The 20,021-nt window shown below is 41.2% G+C and overlaps 1 protein-coding gene across 3 annotated transcripts in view; it reads left to right on the top strand.

Moving 5' to 3' along the window:
* Positions 1-20,021, top strand: part of PACS2 (phosphofurin acidic cluster sorting protein 2) — a 474,262-nt gene that overhangs the window by 260,693 nt on the left and 193,548 nt on the right. For all 3 annotated transcript variants that reach the window (XM_033952202.1, XM_033952201.1, XM_033952200.1), the window contains 2 exons: positions 12,374-12,531; positions 16,805-16,895. In XM_033952202.1, coding sequence (XP_033808093.1) covers positions 12,374-12,531; positions 16,805-16,895 — 249 coding nt within the window. The remainder of the gene's footprint in view (positions 1-12,373; positions 12,532-16,804; positions 16,896-20,021) is intronic.

Below are 20,021 nucleotides of genomic sequence, written 5' to 3'. Positions count from 1 at the left end.
TCGGACTGGGAAAGCGTCACGAGTGGAGTGCCACAGGGTTTGGCTTGAACCTATGCTCTTCATCATATTTATAAACGACCTGGAAATTGGTATGATGAGTGAGGTGATTAAATTTGAAGACGATACGAAGTTATTCAGAGTAGTGAAGATGCAGACGGATTGCAAAGACCTGCAACGTGACGTAAACACGCTCGAGAAATGGGCAGCGACATGGCAAATAAGGTTTAACGTGGATAAGTGTATGGTGATGCATGTCGGTAACAAAAATCTTATACACAAATACAGGATGTTTGGTGCAGTATTTGGATAGACCCCCCAGGAAAGAGACTTGGGAGTACTGGTCAACAAGTCAATGAAGCTGTCCGCGCAATGCAAGGCAGTGGCGAAAAGAGTGAACAGAATGCTAGGAATGATTAAGAAGGGGATCGCGAACAAATCGGAGAAGGTTATCATGACGCTGTACTGGGCCATGCTGCCCGATTCAGGAAAAGAAATTTCGATTCGATTTGATTCAGCCTATTGAATCAATTTTTCGATTCGATTCGATTTTCCTGCCCAATTGGGTGGTTTTTTCCAAACATCCTGGTGGGTTTATTTTATAGCCTCTTCACCCTCTTTGCCTTCTCCTACCCACACTGGTGTAAACAAAATAAACAAACAAAAAAAGATTTTCCTCTCTCTATTAAATCCTAGCTCACGTTTGCTGTCTAACACCAGCTCTGGAAGGATACACATTTCAAATCTGACATATTGTAATCACAAAACAGAAAATAAAATTATTTTTCCTACCTTTTGTTGTCTGGTCATTTTTCAAATCTTGTTGGTCCCATGTTGGTCTGGTTGTCTTCTGATCAGGCTCTCCTTCTTTCTTCTTTCTCCGTGCTAACCATCCATCTTCCATCTCTGTCCTCCCCTTGTGTTTCCCTTTCCTCTCCCAGAGGTCTGGCATCTTTCCTTTTTTTCATTTCCATCGCCCCACAGCTGCAGCGATGGACCCCACCATCCACAGATCCACCATCTCTCCTTTTCTCATCTACCCTTTCATCCAGCATCTCTCTTCTGTGTCCCTGTTCCTATGCTCCCTCCATGCCCAGCATCTTATCTCTCCCCATATCCAGCTTCTTCTTTCTCTCTTCCTTACCTCCTGTATCCCCTTCCCCAGGTACGTCAGCTCCTGCCATCTTGCACCTTGCCCACCTACTTTGGTGCAGTATCTGTCCCTCTTGTACCCTTCCCATTGTGGTCTTGCATTTCTCTCTCCCTTTCCCTCTCTCCATTAGTCCAGCACCTCTCCTCTGCTTTCCTCCCCCTCTTTTTGATCTCTCTCTTCCCTTCACTTTACTTTAGGTCTGGCATCTCCCTTCCCCTCTCTTACTCCTTCTTCCTCCTCCCTCTGCACAGGCCTGCCTCCCCACCGCCAAAGGGGTGACGGGTCTTAAGCGTGCGAGACAGACGCTTGCCAACAAACGAGCGCCGACAATTCAGCATAAGACTTCAGCACGCCGCAGAAAACCTTCTTTTAAAGGGCTCCGTCGGGGTGTGTGCGGGGAACCCGTCCATTCTACTTAATAGGGATCGTGCTGCCATTTTGAGGGGTATGGGGGTGTAATCCCCCACATTATACTGAAAACTTAACTTTTCCCTAAAAAATAGAGAAAAAGTTAAGTTTCCAGTATAATGTGGGGTTACAACCTCCCAAAACCCCCCCAACGTCAGCGTGATCACTATTAAGTAAAGTGGGGGGTTCCCCACCAACACCCCCCCGTCAAAGCCCTTTAAAAGAAGGTTTTTCTGCGGCGCGCTGAAGTCTTGCACTGAATTGTTGGCCTGCGTCTGTCTCGCGCACTTAAGACTATGAACCGCCAAAGGAACTCTTCCTCCTCCTCCCTCTGCACAGGCCTGCTTCCCTGCCCTGATGGCCTGCTCCCCACCATGAAGACCTGTTCCACCTCACGAAGGCCTGCTCCCCCCAGGAAGGCACTTTCTCTCCTCCTCCCCGCTGAGAAGGCTTGCTTTCCCCCCCTCGCAAATGAACGCCTGCTCCCCCCCCCCCCCGGCCGGGAACGAACGCTGCTCCCCTCCACCGCGAAGGCACATTTTCTACTCCCCCCCCCCCCCACCGCTTGGAACGAACGCTGCTCCACCCCCGCCCCGAAGGCACATTTTCTTCTCCCCCCCGGCCGGGAACGAACGCTGCTCCTCCTGCAAGTCTGCACCTTCCCCACCTCCTTACCGCTAATAGGGCAGCTTGCAGGCTTGCTGGTGTTATAGCGATCTCTCTAGGTGCCTGTGGTCCTCAGCGGTACGTTCTTCCTGCTATGTCCTGCCCTTGCTCTGACGTCAGGGGCAGGATCGTGGCAGAGAGAACGTGCAGGGAGGCAAAAGCGGGCAAGCTGGGGGAGGCCTTTCTGACTGACCCTCCCCCTTCAAGCTGGAGCAGCAGCGGATGGCCAGCAAGAGGCAGCGCTGCAGCTCCTGCTTTAGGAAGGCACAGGGGAATGGTCGGCCATTGAATTGGGAGGCCAATTTTTTTTTTTAATTGAATCGATTCAAATCGATTCACCTAATTCGACTCGGTGAATCGATTTGAATCGTGAATCGGGCAGCACTAGTCTGGGCCAACGAGGTGCAATTAGAATGAGCTGAGCATTGTCTCTGGAAACTTTCTGAACCTCTCTAGAAATAAGAGGAAACAGTGGGAATGCATAGAGAAGACTGTGCCAACATGGGATGGAGAAAGCATCTTTTGCTATGACTTGTGGAGCTGGATGTAAGGAGCAAAATATGTTTCATTGGGCATTGTCTTGCATAGAAAAGAGATCCACGAGGAGTTTCACATAGTTGAAATATGTGGTGTAAACTGCAGGATTCAGAGACTACTTGTGAGGATCGAGTTTCCTGCTGGGGGAATCTGCGATCATATTTTGTTCTCCTGAAATAATACATTGCTTGCAGATCTACATGAAGGGAGCATAGTTAACATAAGAACATAAGAATTGCCATACTGGGACAGACTGAAGGTTCATCAAGCTGAGTATCCTGTTTCCAACAATTACCAGCCCAGGTCTCAAGTACCTAGCTAGATCCCAAGTAGTAAAACAGATTTTATGCTGTTTACCATAGGAATAAGCAGTGGATTCCCCTAAACCATCTCAATAATGGCCTATGGACTTCTCTTATAGGAAATTATTCAAGCCTTTTTAAAACCCCGCTAAGCTAACTGATTTCACCACATTTTTCAGCAACCAATTCCAGAGTTTGCTTTAAATCTGTTACTCTGGTTTGTTTTAAATCTATTACTTAGTAACTTCATCATATGCCCTCTAGTCTTAGTATTTTTGGAAAGAGTGAACAAGCGATTCACATCTACCCTTTCCACTCCACTCACTATTTTATAGATATCTATCATATCCTCTCTGAGCTGTCTCTTCTCTAAACTGAAGAGCCCTAGCCACTATAGCCTCTCCTTTTAGAGAAATGGTCCCAAATCTTTTATCATTTTTGTCACTCTTCTCGGTTCCTTTTCTAATTCCACTATATCTTTTTTGACAAACGGCGACCAGACCTGCACACAATATTCAGGTTGTGGCTGTCTAATAGAGCTATTCAAGGGCATATAACATTTTTGTCTTTGTTTTCCATTCCTTTCCTGATAATTGCTAACATTTTATTTGCTTTCTTAGCTGATGCTGCATATTGGGCTGAGGGTTTCAATGTATCCTCAACAATGACACCTAGATCCTTTTCCTGGGCAGTGACTACTAATATAGATTCCAGCATCATGTAGCTATAGTTCAAGTTCCTCTTTCCCACATGCATCACTTTGCACTTGCTCACCTTAAACATCATCACTTTGCACTTGCTCACCTTAAACATCATCTGCCAGTTTGATGCCCAGTTTTCCAGTCTTACAAGGTCCTCTTGCAATTTTTCACAAACCTCTTGCGATTTAACAACTTTAAACAACTTTGTGTCATTGGCAAATTTAATTATCTCACTGGTTATTCCCATCTCTAGATCATTTATAAATATGTTAAAAAGTAGCAGTCCCAGTACAGACTCCTGAAATCCCATTATTTACCCTTCTCCATTGAGAATATTGACCATTTTTACCTACTTTTTGTTTTCTGTCTTTCAACTTGTTCTTAATCCATAATAGGACATTACCTCCTATCCCATGACTTTCTAATTTCCTCAGAAGTCTTTCATGAGGTACTTTTGTCAAATGCCTTTTGAAAATCCAAATGTGTAGTGGCTCCAGGGAGTTTCTAGCATCTCTGGACCTCACAGAAGCTTATCTTCATAGAAACGAAACATGATGGCAGATAAAGGCCAAATGGCCCATCTAGTCTGCCCATCTGCAGTAACCATTATTTCTTCCTCTCTCTAAGAGATCCCATGTGCCTATCCCATCAGTATTACACAGGTGCCTCTTCTCAGGGATCCAGACAGAAATTTAGCAACTCCAGATGCCAGCAATCCTTGAGGTCTTGCATCAGCCCTGCCTCCAAGAAGACACAATGATACCAAGGCGACAGCTGCACTCTTGCACATTGGCGGGCTGTCTGCATTCTGGAGGGCATGGGAGCAAAATTCCTTGGACCGCTGGGTTCTAGATCAAAATTGAGTTCTGTCGCCCCTTCCTCAGATCTGTTTGTGGATTCTTCAGCTGGCCAGCCGGAAAAAGAGGCTAGAGCCTGAGCCAGTCACTAATGAATAATTGGGCTATGGTATATACTCTATGAAATTCATAGTGACCAAAAGAGATACTGAAGATTAGAGACTGATTCTGGACCTGAAATCTGTAAATGCAGATCTGAAAGTACAGCGCTTCCACATGGAGACAGTCCAATCAGGAATTGTGGCGGTGGCTCTGGGGCAATTCCTAGCCTTCCTAGATCTGACAGAGGTGTACCTTCATATCCCATTTTCCCAGCCCTCAGGAGATCTGAGATTTCATATCCTGCAAAGGCATTTCTAGTTTGTGGCTCTATCCTTTGGATTGGTAGTGGCTCCGTGCACCTTTACCAAGGTGATGGTGGTGGTCGCAGCTCACCTCCGCAGGATGGAAGTACAGTTTCACCCATACTTGGACAATTGGCTGGGAGAGAAAGCAATGTGACAAGTTGTGAATCTCCTACAGGATCTGGGCTGGATAGTAAATTTTAAGAAGAGTAACCTAGAACCAACCCAACACTTGGAATATCTGGATGTCTGCTTCGACATGGCGAAGGGCCACATCTTTCCTCCTGAGTCACACAAACAGAAACTCAGGAAACAGTTTGCAGATCTCCTAGCAATGTTAAACCTTCAGGTCCTAGGCTTGATGGCAGCCACCCTGGGCAAGAGTGCATATGCATTCCCTAGAGCAGGGGTCTCGAATTCCCTCCTTGAGGGCCACAATTCAGTCGGGTTTTCAGGATTTCCTCAATGAATATGCATGAGATCTATGTGCATGCACTGCTTTCAATGCATGTTCATTGGAGAAATCCTGAAAACCCGACTGGATTGCGGCCCTCAAGGAGGGACTTTGAGATCCCTGCCCTAGAGGATTCCCTCCTCTCCTGGTAATCCCTGCAGCATCATTCCCTCCAAATTCAGCTGCCCTAGATTGTGGAAGTGAGGAACAGCTTGCACTGGTGGGTCCAAGTAGACTCTTTATTTGAAGGGCATTCATCTCCAAATCTCCTCGTGAGTGATCCTAACAAATGATTCCAACCTGTTAGACTGGGTGCCCATTGTGGTGGGCATCTAGTACAGGACCAATGGTCTCTCCATCAGAGAAACTGGTCCATAAATCACCTGGAACTGCAAGCCATTCAGCTAGCATTAAAATTGGAAAAAGATCTAGACAACAAGGCAGAGTGTCCTCGGACAATGTCACCATGGTAGCTTACATGAACAGACAAAGAAACACCAAGCGGACCCCGTTGTGTCTGGAAGCTAAGATGTTGTTCAAGTGGGTTGAAGCTCAGCTTCAGGTGCTCTCCGCAGCCCATGTAGCAGGAGTGGAAAACGTGCATGCTGACTTTCTCATCCGGCACACTCTAGACCCGGGAGAGTAGTAACTGTTTTAACGAGCGTTCAACCTCATTGTGTTTGCTGAGGAAGTCCTGCAACGAGCTTGATGACTTCAGCCAAAAATGCAAAGATGAGTCGCTTCTACAGCTTAAGAGACGAATCAGAAAGCACAAGGTTGAACACGTTGGTTCAGCCCTGACTGGAGGAGAGGCTGCTTTGTGTTTCCACCATGGCCCATGGTTGGCTGGGTCATTTGCAGAATCATTACTCACCTGAGACATGTGATCCTATTTGCTGCAGATTGGCCTCGACAGTCATGGTATGCAGATCTAGTACGGCTCCAACAGAACAGATCCATCAAGCTACCAGTTCATGTGAGGCTCCTCAGTCAGGGTCCAATTTATAAGGAAAACTCAGATTGCTTTGGGCTTACAGCATGACTATTGATCATCAGCAACAGATGGCGGTTGGAACAGTGGTGTTGCTGCAACTGGAAGTGGAGTTCAGACTGTTGCAAGGAGACAACGCTGAGATATAAGAAACACCAATGCTTCAAGCTAAGTGGAATTTTTGTAAATTATTCCCTGTGCACAGTGGTGGGCTCTGTCCCTTTTGAAAATTACATTATTGAAAGTAGAGTTTTTTGCCTATGATAAAAAGCGAGCAGCTAGAAATCTTTTTTGATTGCCAGCTCTGATGGCTTGAAGCTTTTTCTCCACTATATTGTTAAATGTCCTTTTCTATGGACAAACCTACCGTTGGTTGGTAACATTATTACAATTTTTGAGGAGTGAAAATTGTTATCAATTATTATTTCTTGAGAGCTATTTAAATACCTATGTGGTATAAATATGCATATGGCAAGTTTTTTTCAATTGAAAGGAAACTCATGAGAGGGCATAGGATGAAATTGAGGTGATAGGCTCAGGAGTAATCTACGGAAATACATTTTTACAGAAAGGGTGGAAAATGCATGGAATAGTCTCCCAGTAGAGGTAGTAGAGATGAAGACTCTTTCTGAATTCAAGAAAGCATGGGACAGGCACATCTTCTCTTTGGAAGAGGATGAGATAGTAGATAGGCAGACTGGATGGGCTATTTGACCTTTATCTGCCATCATGTTTTTATGTCTCTTATTTGTTGTTCATGCTTGTCTGATAAAGGCACACTGGATCCTATTTTATTTTTCTGCACTAATGTCCAGAACTTCTGGTCTCAAGTTTGGAAACACATTACTTCATACTACCGAACCTTTCCACTATCATGGTGTAATTTTCAATATATTTCCTTCTAAAGACTCTTTCATGGATTACAATCTTAAGAACATAAGAATAACCTTACTGGGTCAGACCAATGGTCCATCAAGCCCAGTAGCCCATTCTCACGGTGGCCATTCCAGGTCACTAGTCCAAAACACAAGGAGTAGTAATATTCCATGCTACCGGTACAGGGCAAGCAATGGGTTCCCCCATGTCTTTCTCAATAACAGACTATGGACTTTTCCTCCAGGAAATTGTCCAAACCTTTCTTCATTTGATTTCCTTCCTTACTGCCATTGCCATACAAGACATTCTGAGATTGTAGAAGTCTTTACAATCTCTCAATTTACTATATGTATGTGGTGGCAAAATATATGTTGCATTTATATATGAGACCAATATAGTCCAGATTCATGGCAGGCTTTCACATTTTCTGAAGGTTTAGGAAATGGTCAAAAAATTATGTTTCTACATGAACTTGACAGGTTTGCTTTATATGACTTTTTTTTTGGCAACGATTGAGGAGGGAGGCTGGGTGGTTTGGTTTATTATACCTCTCAGTTGTTAATTGAAGGAACTGTAGTGGAAATTTATATTTGATACTGTTATATGGTAGAAATGCATCCTCCTATTTAGTAACTTTATTCATCTTATCACTGTTATAAAAAATAATAAAACATTACTAAACTAAAAAAATTGACACCACCACCTATGATATAGAAGAAACAAAGTTGTAAAACATAACAAGGAAAACAAAATCCTGTAAACATACACTATGCAGTCAACACATGCCCACCTCCACTGTTGAACTTCATTTGATTCTTAACCAAGCCAGAGTATGAATTGGCTTTAGCTGTTCTGAGCACATTGCTGCCCTCCCAGAAGCAGAATCTGTCTCTGCACAAAATTGGTTCAACAATGATTGACACATTTGCTGTCCATGACATTAATATGGCTGTTACTGAAGCTACAACACTCAAAAACCTCACAATAGAAACATGTCCACAAATCGACAGATCAACAAAGAATAAAGGACTTGTGAGTACAATAATATCTACAATATATTGTAGAACTGTCAGACACCTGTGCTATTAAATCATATTCGATTTTTCTTAACAACTTGTACAGGTTAAAGATATCATTCACTGAGTTCTACGTTTTTCTAAAGTGCAAATGCTTTGTGCAAACAACTCAAAAATAAAGTGCTACTGTGCTAACTCACTAATGACATTCCGAAGAGCAGTGAAGACCCTCCTTTTCAGCTAAACAGACTCCGACAGACTGCTTGTCCCTTTCTCTTCCCTCTTCTGAACCCTTTGTCTCTCTGAATTTTCCACACTTTCCCCCCTATGTACCCACTACCCTTTGACCAGTCATGACCCCCAATTTTGTAAAATGTCTGCATTGTGAATGTTCTTATGTAACCTGTTCTGAGCTTCGGGGAGGACGAGCTAGAAATCAAAATAAATAAATAAATAAATATTAGTCCTTGTTGAACAGGGTACAACCCTCATACACATTTGCTAGTACTTAGGACAGTAGATCTAATATTGAATTTATATTTCTGTTATCACTGACCACCACATTCCTGAAAACCAAGTATGTTCCATCTCAATGACTGTATAGCCAGTGTCACCCATGATGTGTCCTTTGATACCCCCATGCAGTATGATTACAGTGCAAAATATCTAAGGTAGTTATGAACAAAAAATTGATCTTCAGCTCCCACATGAAATATATTTGCAACAAGACTATACAGGAGCCACCATGATGCACAAATTTACCAGAATAATTTGAGGTGTCCCAGTTGATATGCTGTAAACTGAATCCATAGATGGAAGAAGTGGACAGAGATTTAATAGTAGACATTCAGAATATATCTAAAGAAGATGTTTTACTATAGGTGATTAAAATAGGTGATTTTAACATGATGGATGTTGATTGGGGTATCCCTGTTGCAGGGTCTTCTAAAAGTAGGGAGATCCTGGTTTCTCTACAAGGAGAACAGTTCCAGCAGTTGATAATGGAACCTACGCAGGTTGGGGTCATACTGGACTTAGTGCTTACAAATGGGAAAATGGTTTCTGATGTTACAGAGGGTGATAATCTGGCATCCAGTGATTACTGCATGGTACGTTTTAATATTAAGATGGGTATAGAGAGGGCTCATTCAAAAGCAAAAGTTCTAGACTTTAAAAAAAAACAACTAACTTTGTTCAGATTGGGGATTACGTCAAGGAATTGTTGTCTGAAAGGAGTGGAAATGCAGTGGGTAAAACTGAAAGGAGTAATTGTAAGAGTGACAAACCTTTTAATGAGGCAAGTAAGTAAAAGTAAGAGGAAAAAAAGGCCGCTTTGGTTCTCAAAAGTAGTAGCTAAGAAGGTAAAGAATAAGAGGATAGCTTTCATAAACTATAAAAGATCAAAGAAAGAGGAAGATGGGCAAAAATATCTTGAAAAGTTAAGAAAGGCTGGTTGTGTAGTCAGGAAAGCAAAGATGCAATGGAAAAATAAATAGCTGACACGGTAAAATGGAGAGACAAGACATTTTTTAGATATATTAGTAATAGGAAGAAGTGCAAAAGTGGCATTGTGAGACTCATAAGTGAAGGGGAGAAATATGTAGAAGCTTATAAAGAAAAGACTGAATTGCTTTGCAAATATTTCTGTTCTGTATTCACAGCTGAAGTACTAGTAGCGGGACCACAGAAAACAAACATTAATAGGGATGCAGGAGTGGTAGACCCTGATCGATTTTCAGAGGGTTGTGTTCGTGAGAAGCTAGGTAAAATAAAGATAGACAAAGCGATGGGGCCGGATGGTGTACATCCGAGAGAGCTGAAGGAACTTAGGAAAGTTCTGGTGGCTCAGCTGACTGACCTTTTCAATGAGTCTCTAGAGTCAGGAGTGGTACCGGAGGACTGGAGAAGGGCGGATGTGGTCCTTCTCCACAAAAGTGGAAGTAAGGAAGAAGTAGGGAATTACATGCCAATAAGTCTGACTTCTGTGGTGAGAAAATTAATGGAAATGCTTTTAAAACAGAAAATGGTGAAGTTTCTGGAATCCAGTGGATTATAGGACCAGAGGCAACATGGATTCTCTAGAGGTAGGTCTTGTTGGACAAATCTGATCAATTTCTTTGATTGGGTGACCAGAGAATTGGATAGAGGGAGTGCACTAGATGTGTATGTAGATTTTAGCAAAGCCTTTGACAGTGTTCCACACAGACATCTAATAAACTGTGTGCCCTCGGGATGGGTCCCAAAAGTGGTGGGCTGGATCAAGAACTGGTTGAGTGGAAGGCAACAAAGGGTAGTGATCATTGGAGATAGCTTTAAAGAAAGGGATGTTACCAGTGGTATGCCTCAAGGTTCTGTTCTTTTTAACATTTTTATAAACGATATTGCTAAAGGGTTGTCGGGTAGATTTGATTCTTTGCGGCTGATACCAAAATCTATAATCGAGTAGATACCTAAGATGGTGTGAATAACTTGAAGAAAGACCTGGCAAAGTTTGAAGAATGATCTTCAATTTGGCAGCTAAAATTTAATTCTAAGAAATACAAGGTCAGGCATTTGGGCTGCAAAAACCCAAGGGAACGGTACAGTTTAGGGGGTGAAGAGCTTAAGTGCACAACAGAAGAGCGGGACTTGGGTGAGATTGTATGAGATGATCTTAAGGTGGCCGAACAGGTTGAAAAGGTGACGGCGAAAGCTAGAAGGATGCTAGATTGCATAGGGAGAGGTATGGCCAGTAAGATAAAGAAGGTATTGATACCCCTGTATAAGACTCTAGTGAGACCTAATTTAGAATATTGTGTACAATTCTGGAGGCTGCACATTCAAAAAGATATAAAAAGGATGGAGTCAGTCCAGAGAAAGGCTACTAAAATGGTGCGTGGTCTTCATCATAAGGCGTATGGGGACAGGCTTAAAGATCTCAATCTGTATATTTTGGAGGAAAGGCAGGAGAGGGGTGATATGGTTGACATTTAAATACCTATGTAATGTAAATGCGCATGAGTCAAGTCTCTTTCATTTGAAAGGAAGCTTTGGAATGAGAGGGCATAGGATGAAGTTAAGAGGTGATAGGCTCAGGAGTAATCTAAGAAAATATTATTTTACAGAAAGGGTGTTTTACAGAACAGTCTTCCGGTAGAGGTGATAAAGACAGAGACTGTCTGAATTCAAGAAACCTTGGGATAGACACATGTGGGATCTCTTAGAGAGACAAATAGATGATGGTTACTGTGGATGGGCAGATTGGATGGGCCATTTGGCCTTTATCTGCCATTATGTTTCGATGCTTGATCTATTCACTGGTAGAGTACTACTGATCAAGGTGGTCTGGCAACTTGAATCCAAAAGTACTAGATGCACAATTGAGTGATAACGTACTCAACTGAGTGATAACATAATACTCAAAAGTGGAATACTAAATGGACACCAGTCCTGTAGCTTTTGGCTTTTCCCAATATTCTGCCATCATATATTTACAAGGACATGCAAACAGCAAGGAAATTTGTATATTTCCTTGTCACTAACAAACTATAAATTAAGATTTGAACACGTAAAGTCTCACTCCTCATTTGCGAATGCACTGTCACTCGACCCAGAATAGAAGAACATGAATGTTTCAAGCACCTCATTAAAAACCCTCTTGGCACTGACATTTTTTTTCCTTGATACTGGAGTGTCATAACATTGATAGGCCAATGTACAGATCTTGTCCATGTAGGAAATTAAGGGTAAACTACTCTACATTGCATAAGGTCAAAATTTTAATCGATTGTGAAGGATTGATGTGAGCTTTCCCTAATTGTATTACAATCAAATGGTTTAATGCTTCTTGGGTTCTTTCCTGGCAATTCAACTGGTCAGGTTTTCAGGATAACCACAATGAATATGCATGAGAGATTTTCATGCAATAGGTTTCTAGTATATGTAGATTTTTCTTGTGCATATTTCTTGTGGTAGTTCTGAAAATCTGATCAGCTAGACATACATGCAGGGCAGAGGGCTGAGAAACATTAAGACAACCACAAAAGAGTGTCATTTTTATTTATATTAGATGTTAATACATTTTATATCTAGGTGTTGGACTCAGAACAAGATCCAGCAGAACATATCCCAGAAGTGGAGGAGGATTTGGACCTTTTGTATGAGACACTGGATATTGAAAATCCTAGTGATAGTGGGCCTGAGATGGAAGATGATGACAGCGTTCTCAGCACACCAAAACCAAAACTAAAGTAGGATAGTTTTTTAAATTCTGATTAGAAATTATAATAGCACAGCTAGCAATTGTGCCTACTTCTTACTAGAGCATTAATAGGAAAAGTGACTCAATCCAGATGTAGATTTTTTTGGGCAAGTCTTATCTATCTTCTCTTCTATTCCCCATTGTTTTGAAATTGAACAAAAACATTTTTTTAAGAGTGCTTTTGAAATTGTATTTAAGCCTTTTTGCTCATATTTTTTTAATTGTTGCCCTTTGTCTTAATAAAGTTATACTGTTTGCATACTAATACTTTAGAAAACATGTACATTTTGTTTTGTGCTCAGACTATTAGATATAACTAATGTTGGACCATAAAAAGTGGATGCTTCTCAGAACTAGATTAAAGTTTTCAGCTTAATATTGGCTGTAAAATGCTGCTCTCCTTTATTCTATCAGCTGGACCATCCACTGTATTACTGTAAATGTGAATTACCCAAAGTTCAAATTATTCCAATTAAATCTTAAAACTTTCATATCACATCTCTTTGAAAGTGCTGTGCAAATGTTTAACAAGTCAATCTGCTGTAAAATCCCATTGAAAAATAAGGTTTACAGTCCCTGAAGAAGTTGAGTTTCAATGAAACTTTGTCTTGAGTTAGGCATGATAGAGTTTGGACTTCACTTTAGGAAATAGCTTACTCATCGGGAAGGGGCGGGCCCGCTTCATTTCGACGAGGCGTGCCTGCCGGCTCAAGACGTACAAGACCCTTCTAAGAACAGGTTTGATGGAGTGAAGGTTTGGGGGGGTTAGCGCCGGGGGGGGGGTGCATCTTCGGGCAGGAGGGATTGGGCACCCTCCTGCCAGCTATCGATATTGTCGGGGGGGGGGAGATCGGTAATGTCGGGGGGGGGCGGTCGATAGTGTCGCGGGGGCGGTCGGTAGTGGGGGGGTGCGTCTTCGGGCAGGAGGGATTGGGCACCCTCCTGCCAGCTATCGATATTGTCGGGGGGGGGGGATCGGTAGTGTCGGGGGGCGGTCGGTAGTGTCGGGGGGTGGGGGTGTGTGTCTTCGGGCAGAGGGTTTGGGCACCCTCCTGGTCAGGGGTTCGCGGCCCGCTATACTTATAGCGGCAGAGAGATCCCTTGCCGCGATAAGTATAGCGGCCGCGTCTACTTACAATGTAGGCCAGCATTTTGCTGGCCTACATTTTAAGCTTCTCCTCTACTAGGGAGACGCGTAGGGCCACCTAGGTTCAGCCTAAGGCCCTTAGACGAGCTTAGGCATCTTGCGGGTCTCCCTAGGCTCCCGGAGGTGCCTTCAGGCTTGCCTGGGGAGCATTTTTTTTTTTAAAAACGTGCATCCCGATTGGCTGATTAGACAGCTGTAGGACGCCTAAAATCGGGATGCACTTTAGAGAATCAGGGCCTAAGGGCTCCTTTTACTAAGCTGCGATAGCAGTTTTAGTGTGCACTTAGTGTGCGCTGAATTGCTGCGCATGCTAGACCTTAAAGCCAGCATTGAGCTGGCGTTAGTTCTAGCTGCATAGCATGGGTTTCCTAAAATATATAAATACCTTAACTCCTACTCCAACACAGCAATCTATGTATCAATCCCTATGGTTAAACTCCAAGATACAAATTGGTCTAAAATCCTCTGGAAATATTGGTTGCAGGCAGGCATACATACTTTAGATCCGTGGTTTCCAAACCTGTCCTGGGGGACCCCCAGCCAGTCAGGTTTTCAAGATATCCCTAATGAATATGCATGAGAGAGATTTGCATACCTGTCACTTCCATTATATGCAAATCTCTCTCATGCATATTCATTAGGGATATCTTGAAAACCTGACTGGCTGGGGGTCCCCCAGGACAGGTTTGGGAACCACTGCTTTAGATGATGCGATTTCAAATGGAAAAATGGTAAATTTACTACAATTACAACAATTATTTGGCATATCAAAGTCTCAAGGTTATAAATGGTTGCAGTTGAAACAGGCCATTCAGAAAGGGTTCCCTGATTGGTGGAACTTAAAAAATCAGTATAGCTTGCCAGGCCTATTCATCCAGACAGATTTTCAAGGACATCAGGCTGCTAAGTGGTATAAATTAATATCTGATTGGCAAAAAAACAACAACCCTAAAACAAGTTTAAAAGGCAATTTGAAGCATTGAATCAAAGCAGCATTATACACAATGGCCACGGATTTGGACTTGGAGAAAGAGATGTACAGCATCAGCATCTATGAGACAAACTTGGTTCTTTTTGATATATAGAATTTTTTTGGACCCCTGTTCGTTTAAAAAAGTTGGATAGCTCAAAGTCTAATAGATGCTGGCACTGTCATCTTGATGTGATACACTGAATTACTTGTTGTTTTATTGTCCCTTGATACTCAATTTTTGGAAATCAATATGGGGAAAAATTAGCATGGTACATGAGGTCTCGATACCATTGTCTTATGATGTAGTCCTATCTGGGACATTGTTGAAAGCTAGGAATCCAATAGACATATATAAAAGCAGACTTCTTCTGATCATGACAGGGATGGCCATGCAGTTGATAACTAGAAACTGGAAGAACTAGGACAGATTAAATTATTCTTTTTGGTGAGAAACACTCTGTATTACAGATATGAAAGATTGTATGTAGAACAAATGGGAAATAATATACAGTTTAAAAAAATATGGGGCCCATTAGACTGACTAATTGATGAACCTTTAATTCCTTATTGGTCTTTATGCACATCCAGAGAGGGTGGGAGGGAGAAAAATATTTTGTTTAGTATTTGTTCGACGATAAGTGCTGTTATATGTTTTTTCTGATTGTATACTTTGTGCTTTGTATAAGTTTTGAAAATGAATAAAGATTTACCAAAAAAAACCCCAACTTAGTTGTAATAGTTTATATTAATAGAGTTGATAGGCCAGCATATGGAATTAATAAATGAGAACGACAATATTAAGCTGAAAACTTTGATCTCCTAATTCTGAGGGGCATCTACTTTTATCTTTTGTGGTCAAACATTAGTTATATCACACAGACAAGTAACAGTTCAGAAAAATATGATAGTTACCCATGCATATGAGCTCCAATTCTATAAAGGGCGCCTAAGTCATGCCTAAAGTTAGGCATTCAAACTAAGTAGTTAATGAGCCAATTAAGGGTCTTAACAAGTGATAATTGGTACTTAGGTGTAGACGCAGCCATAATTTCAAGGATGCCTATGCTTAAAACTCACACCTAACTCAATAGGTGTGAGTGTGGAATGGGCGTAGTTTGGGCAATCATTCAATTTGGGCATCCTTTGATTCATTTACATAATACTGAGCGACTTAGGGTGTCTATATGATGTCCATATTGTAGACGAATGAAAACCAGGTCTACTTTTGAGCTTAGTTTGGGCTTCAAATAGATATGAGTTCTATGGACGAAACTTAGGCACTCTTTCGACGTTCTTAATGCGATCTTCTAAATAGCTCTCTGGGATTTATTTTTGCTTTATTAAGCTCAAAATATATTTAATAAGGTACCACATAAATGGTGCATATCAAAACAGATATATTGCATGCAAAACCTTCTATTTTTGTGGACAAACAGCAATGCTATTTGCTAAATAGAGGAAAAGATCCATTAACTGAAGCACAGCACAGCTTTAATTTTCTTGCTAAAAAGCTACCCTTTTTTCTGACTAAACAGTGCTTCAATCAGCTCATTCTTGAAAGCAAAGAAAGCTCATGACAAAAATATATAGATTGCATACATAACTTCATTTGCAAAAGCTTAAAAACAGAAAAACACATATACAGACCTTAGCATGGCTTCTACTTCATTGCTAATGGAGGTTTGCAGCTGCACAATGGTGACCTCCTTGTAAGATCATCAAGGTGCACCTGCAAGGTAGAATGTCCCAATTAAAATATGTGCTGGTGGAGCTGGTTGAGATTTGAACTTATGACCTCTGGAAGAGGAGCACAGGGCTTTTACTGATTGAGCTATAGCAGCTTCCAGGCAGGTGTCTCTGACTGCCCTGTGATTTGATAGCTTAGAGCAGGGGTCTCAAAGTCCCTCCTTGAGGACCGCAATCCAGTCGGGTTTTCAGGATTTCCCCAATGAATATGCATGAGATCTATGTGCATGCACTGCTTTTAATGCATATTCATTGGGGAAATCCTGAAAATCCGACTGGATTGCAGCCCTCAAAGAGGGACTTTGAGATCCCTGGCTTATATTTCTTGTTTATAACTGGTAAAATCTGTTACATTTTTGTGTGATGAAGTCAACATCTTTTTAAATTTCCTCATAGACCTTATTTTGAAGGCCTGTCGCACTCCAGTTCTCAAACTGAGATCGGTAGCATACACAGTATAAGAAGTCAAAGAGAACCTTCTATTTCTGTAAGTCATACTCTTAATGAACTTGTTGGGCATTATAAATTTGCTTCTGAAGCGGAGTTTGTTCAGTTAGATTTAATAGCTTATACTATTCCTTAGTTTCCAGCTTTTCTCCTATGATTCATTGATACCTGTGGAATCCCATAATTCCAATGCTGGTCTGTTATACAGTACACTGCGGGTAATACATTGTTGTAAATGTAATAAAGCAACAGTATATTCAGTTGCATAAGCAAAGGTACCACTAGGAGAAAAGGAGGTATGGTAAGACTGTCCTTTGGGTACTGTATCCAACTTTTTATAGGCTATATCCTAGTAAAGTATACTGTGAGGATGGATGTGGCTAAGAGAGGAGCTAATAAAATATACAGCACCTACATATAAGCCCTATAAAGAGGGGTTTAAAACTGTCAGCATGTACCCACCAGAGGAAAGAAAACAATTGGGAGTAGGAGGGATTTGATAGGAACATTTCCAGTGTCTGAAGAGCTTGAATAAAGTATAGGAAAATTACATTTTTGCATTCTACAAAATTCAAAGACAGTGGTCATGATATAAAGTTGCAGGGAGAAAAAGTCAGAGAATATAGTTGCTTATTGGAAAGGGTGGTAGATATCTAAAACAATCTACTTCAGGGGGGATGAAAAACAATATTTTGACAGAATTTAAGCATACCTATGATATTTAGAAGATAGTGGTATGAACAGACTTTGAAGGAATTAGGTAAAAGAATCAAGGATTCTGAATGCTTGTTAATCAATAAGTCTTATAGTTATCTTTCTACCCAGAAAATAAGAAGACCAAACTGGAAAGATACCAAAACTGACTTTGATAAACAGCAATCTCCTGTAGGTGTTAGATTTGCCTATCTGTAAACAGCTTTTAACTCTGTCTTTGTAAATGTATATCCTCCAGAACCAAACACAGTTCTGAAGGTGGGAGTCTTGAAAAGTAGTTCACAGCTTTAAAACTCTCAAACTAAAGAGTCAAAAGTTCTTATAAACAGACAAAATGACTAAAGAGGGCATTTAGACTGAAATCTATAATTCTTCCAGTGGCCTTTATCAGCTCTCGTATGTGAAGGTATTTCCTGTTTTGTAAATGGATTTATGATTCCTGTACTGTCACTTCTTTTTTCTGCTATAGGTATGTTTTCTTTTTCAGATTGTTTTTCTTCTTCTTTCCCCTTTGGTTTTTTCACTTTTTACATACCTACAGAAGACTCGTATTGCCCTTTTTTAATATAGATTGGACAGTCTTCAGCTTTCCTAGATCTTTGCAGTTTTAACTAACCTGCCTCCTTTTTTATTATTATTATTTTCTTCTAATAATTCTACCTCTCCTTCTTTATTGGTATTTTTTGAATACATTAATTGCTTGCACATTACATTCTGTTGCCTTTTTTAGATAACCAGATTGTTCTCTTTCCTTTTCTTAGCCAACCTTCTTTTCAGAGTTCTATCTCCTATAACCACTCAGTTTCCTTTGAATCCTTCCATGCTTGGCATTTTGATAGGCCACCTTCAACATATCACTTACTTTGAAGCCTGCTATTCTATAATATCCCAGTATGACTTATTTCAAATTATAGTCTAATATTGAATCATGTGACTAGACACTAAATTTTACCTTTCTGAAATTGTAGCTTGCTGAAGTATCCAAGCAGATGACTCCAGTCTACGTTTGATACATTAAAGTTGCCTAAAGCTGAACATCCCTTTTCTATTCTGTCTAAATGATGTGTTTTGTAAAGATTGATTTTTTTGTTTGTTTGTTTGCTGTCAAGTTTCAAGTTTATTAAAATTTTTGATTAATCGCTTAATCTTACTTCAAAGCAATGAACATACATAAAAAGAAACAATTAAAATTACAATATTAAAAAAATAAAACATTAATTTAAACATAACCATTAAAATAAACAAGACTATATACAAACTTAACAAAACAAGAACCAGAACAAATGTCTTTGCCACTACCAAAAAGAGGGGTTCTTGAGAGCACCTCTCTAACAAGAATTAATATCCAGTAGAATGGGAAAGAGAAACATTAATATGAATAAGTCAGGCTGTAAAGCGCACCCCCATCTTCAACAAGGAGGCACAGAAGTGTGAGAGCTGGGCTGAAGTACATTCCAAAGTCCTTGTTAAAGAGGAACAAGAGTGGATAGCACCAAGAATCTTGCTCTCCCAGACCCCCTTGGAATAGGATTGCCAAATTTTCCAGTCAGAAAATCTATATCCCCTAGACCCACCTCATCCCTGCCCTGTAACTCCTTAATCCAGCCCCAAGTCCCACCCCCCACTGCCTGCTCTTGAGCAGGAAGGAAGTCTGCGCATGCGCGGATGTCACACAATGACATATGTGCATGTGATGTCATTTCATGGCTTCCGCACATGTGCAGACTTCCTCCCTGCTCAACGCAATTTGAGGATGCTTTTCAAAACCCGGACAAAGTGCCAGGTTTTGAAAATCCGTCCGGACATGTCCAGGAAAATCCGGACATCTGGTAACCCTATCTTGGAATAGTAAAAGCAGCAGGCAGTGTTCTTTTGGAATCTTAGGCAAAGAGAATATGCATCAAGGTAAATATTGATTTCAAATCCTGAATTAATTCTGCAGCAGTGTGAACTTCCTATGAGTGGCAAATGTAGCCAGACTCTTGATCCAGAGGTCCTCTTTATTTTTGGTCATTGTGCTGTATTTCTCTTGAATTTCTGGAGTTGACTATTCTAATACTAACTATATTCTTGTATTCTGCATATACCATTACTAGTTCACCATTAATGCCGGATGGTGTGAATAACATGAAGAAAGACCTGGCGAAGCTTGAAGAATGGTCTGAAATTTAGAAGCTAAAATTTTATGCTAAGAAATGCAAGGTCATGCATTTGGGTTGCAAAACCCCGAGGGAATGGTACAGTTTAGGGAGTGAAGAACTTATGTGCATGACAGAAGAGCAGAACTTGGGTGTGATTGTATGCGATGATCTTAAGGTGGCCGAACAGGTTGAAAAGGTGACGGCGAAAGCTAGAAGGATGCTAGGTTGTATAGTGAGAGGTATGGCCAGTAGGAAAAAGGAGGCATTGATGCCCCTGTATAAGACTCTAGTGAGACCTTATTTAGAATGTT

Source organism: Geotrypetes seraphini, chromosome 7 (genome assembly GCF_902459505.1).
Source record: "Geotrypetes seraphini chromosome 7, aGeoSer1.1, whole genome shotgun sequence".
Taxonomy (NCBI): Eukaryota; Metazoa; Chordata; class Amphibia; order Gymnophiona; family Dermophiidae; genus Geotrypetes; species Geotrypetes seraphini.
The sequence above is the reverse complement of the archived record's forward strand: the minus strand, read 5'-3'. Positions and strand labels throughout refer to the sequence as shown.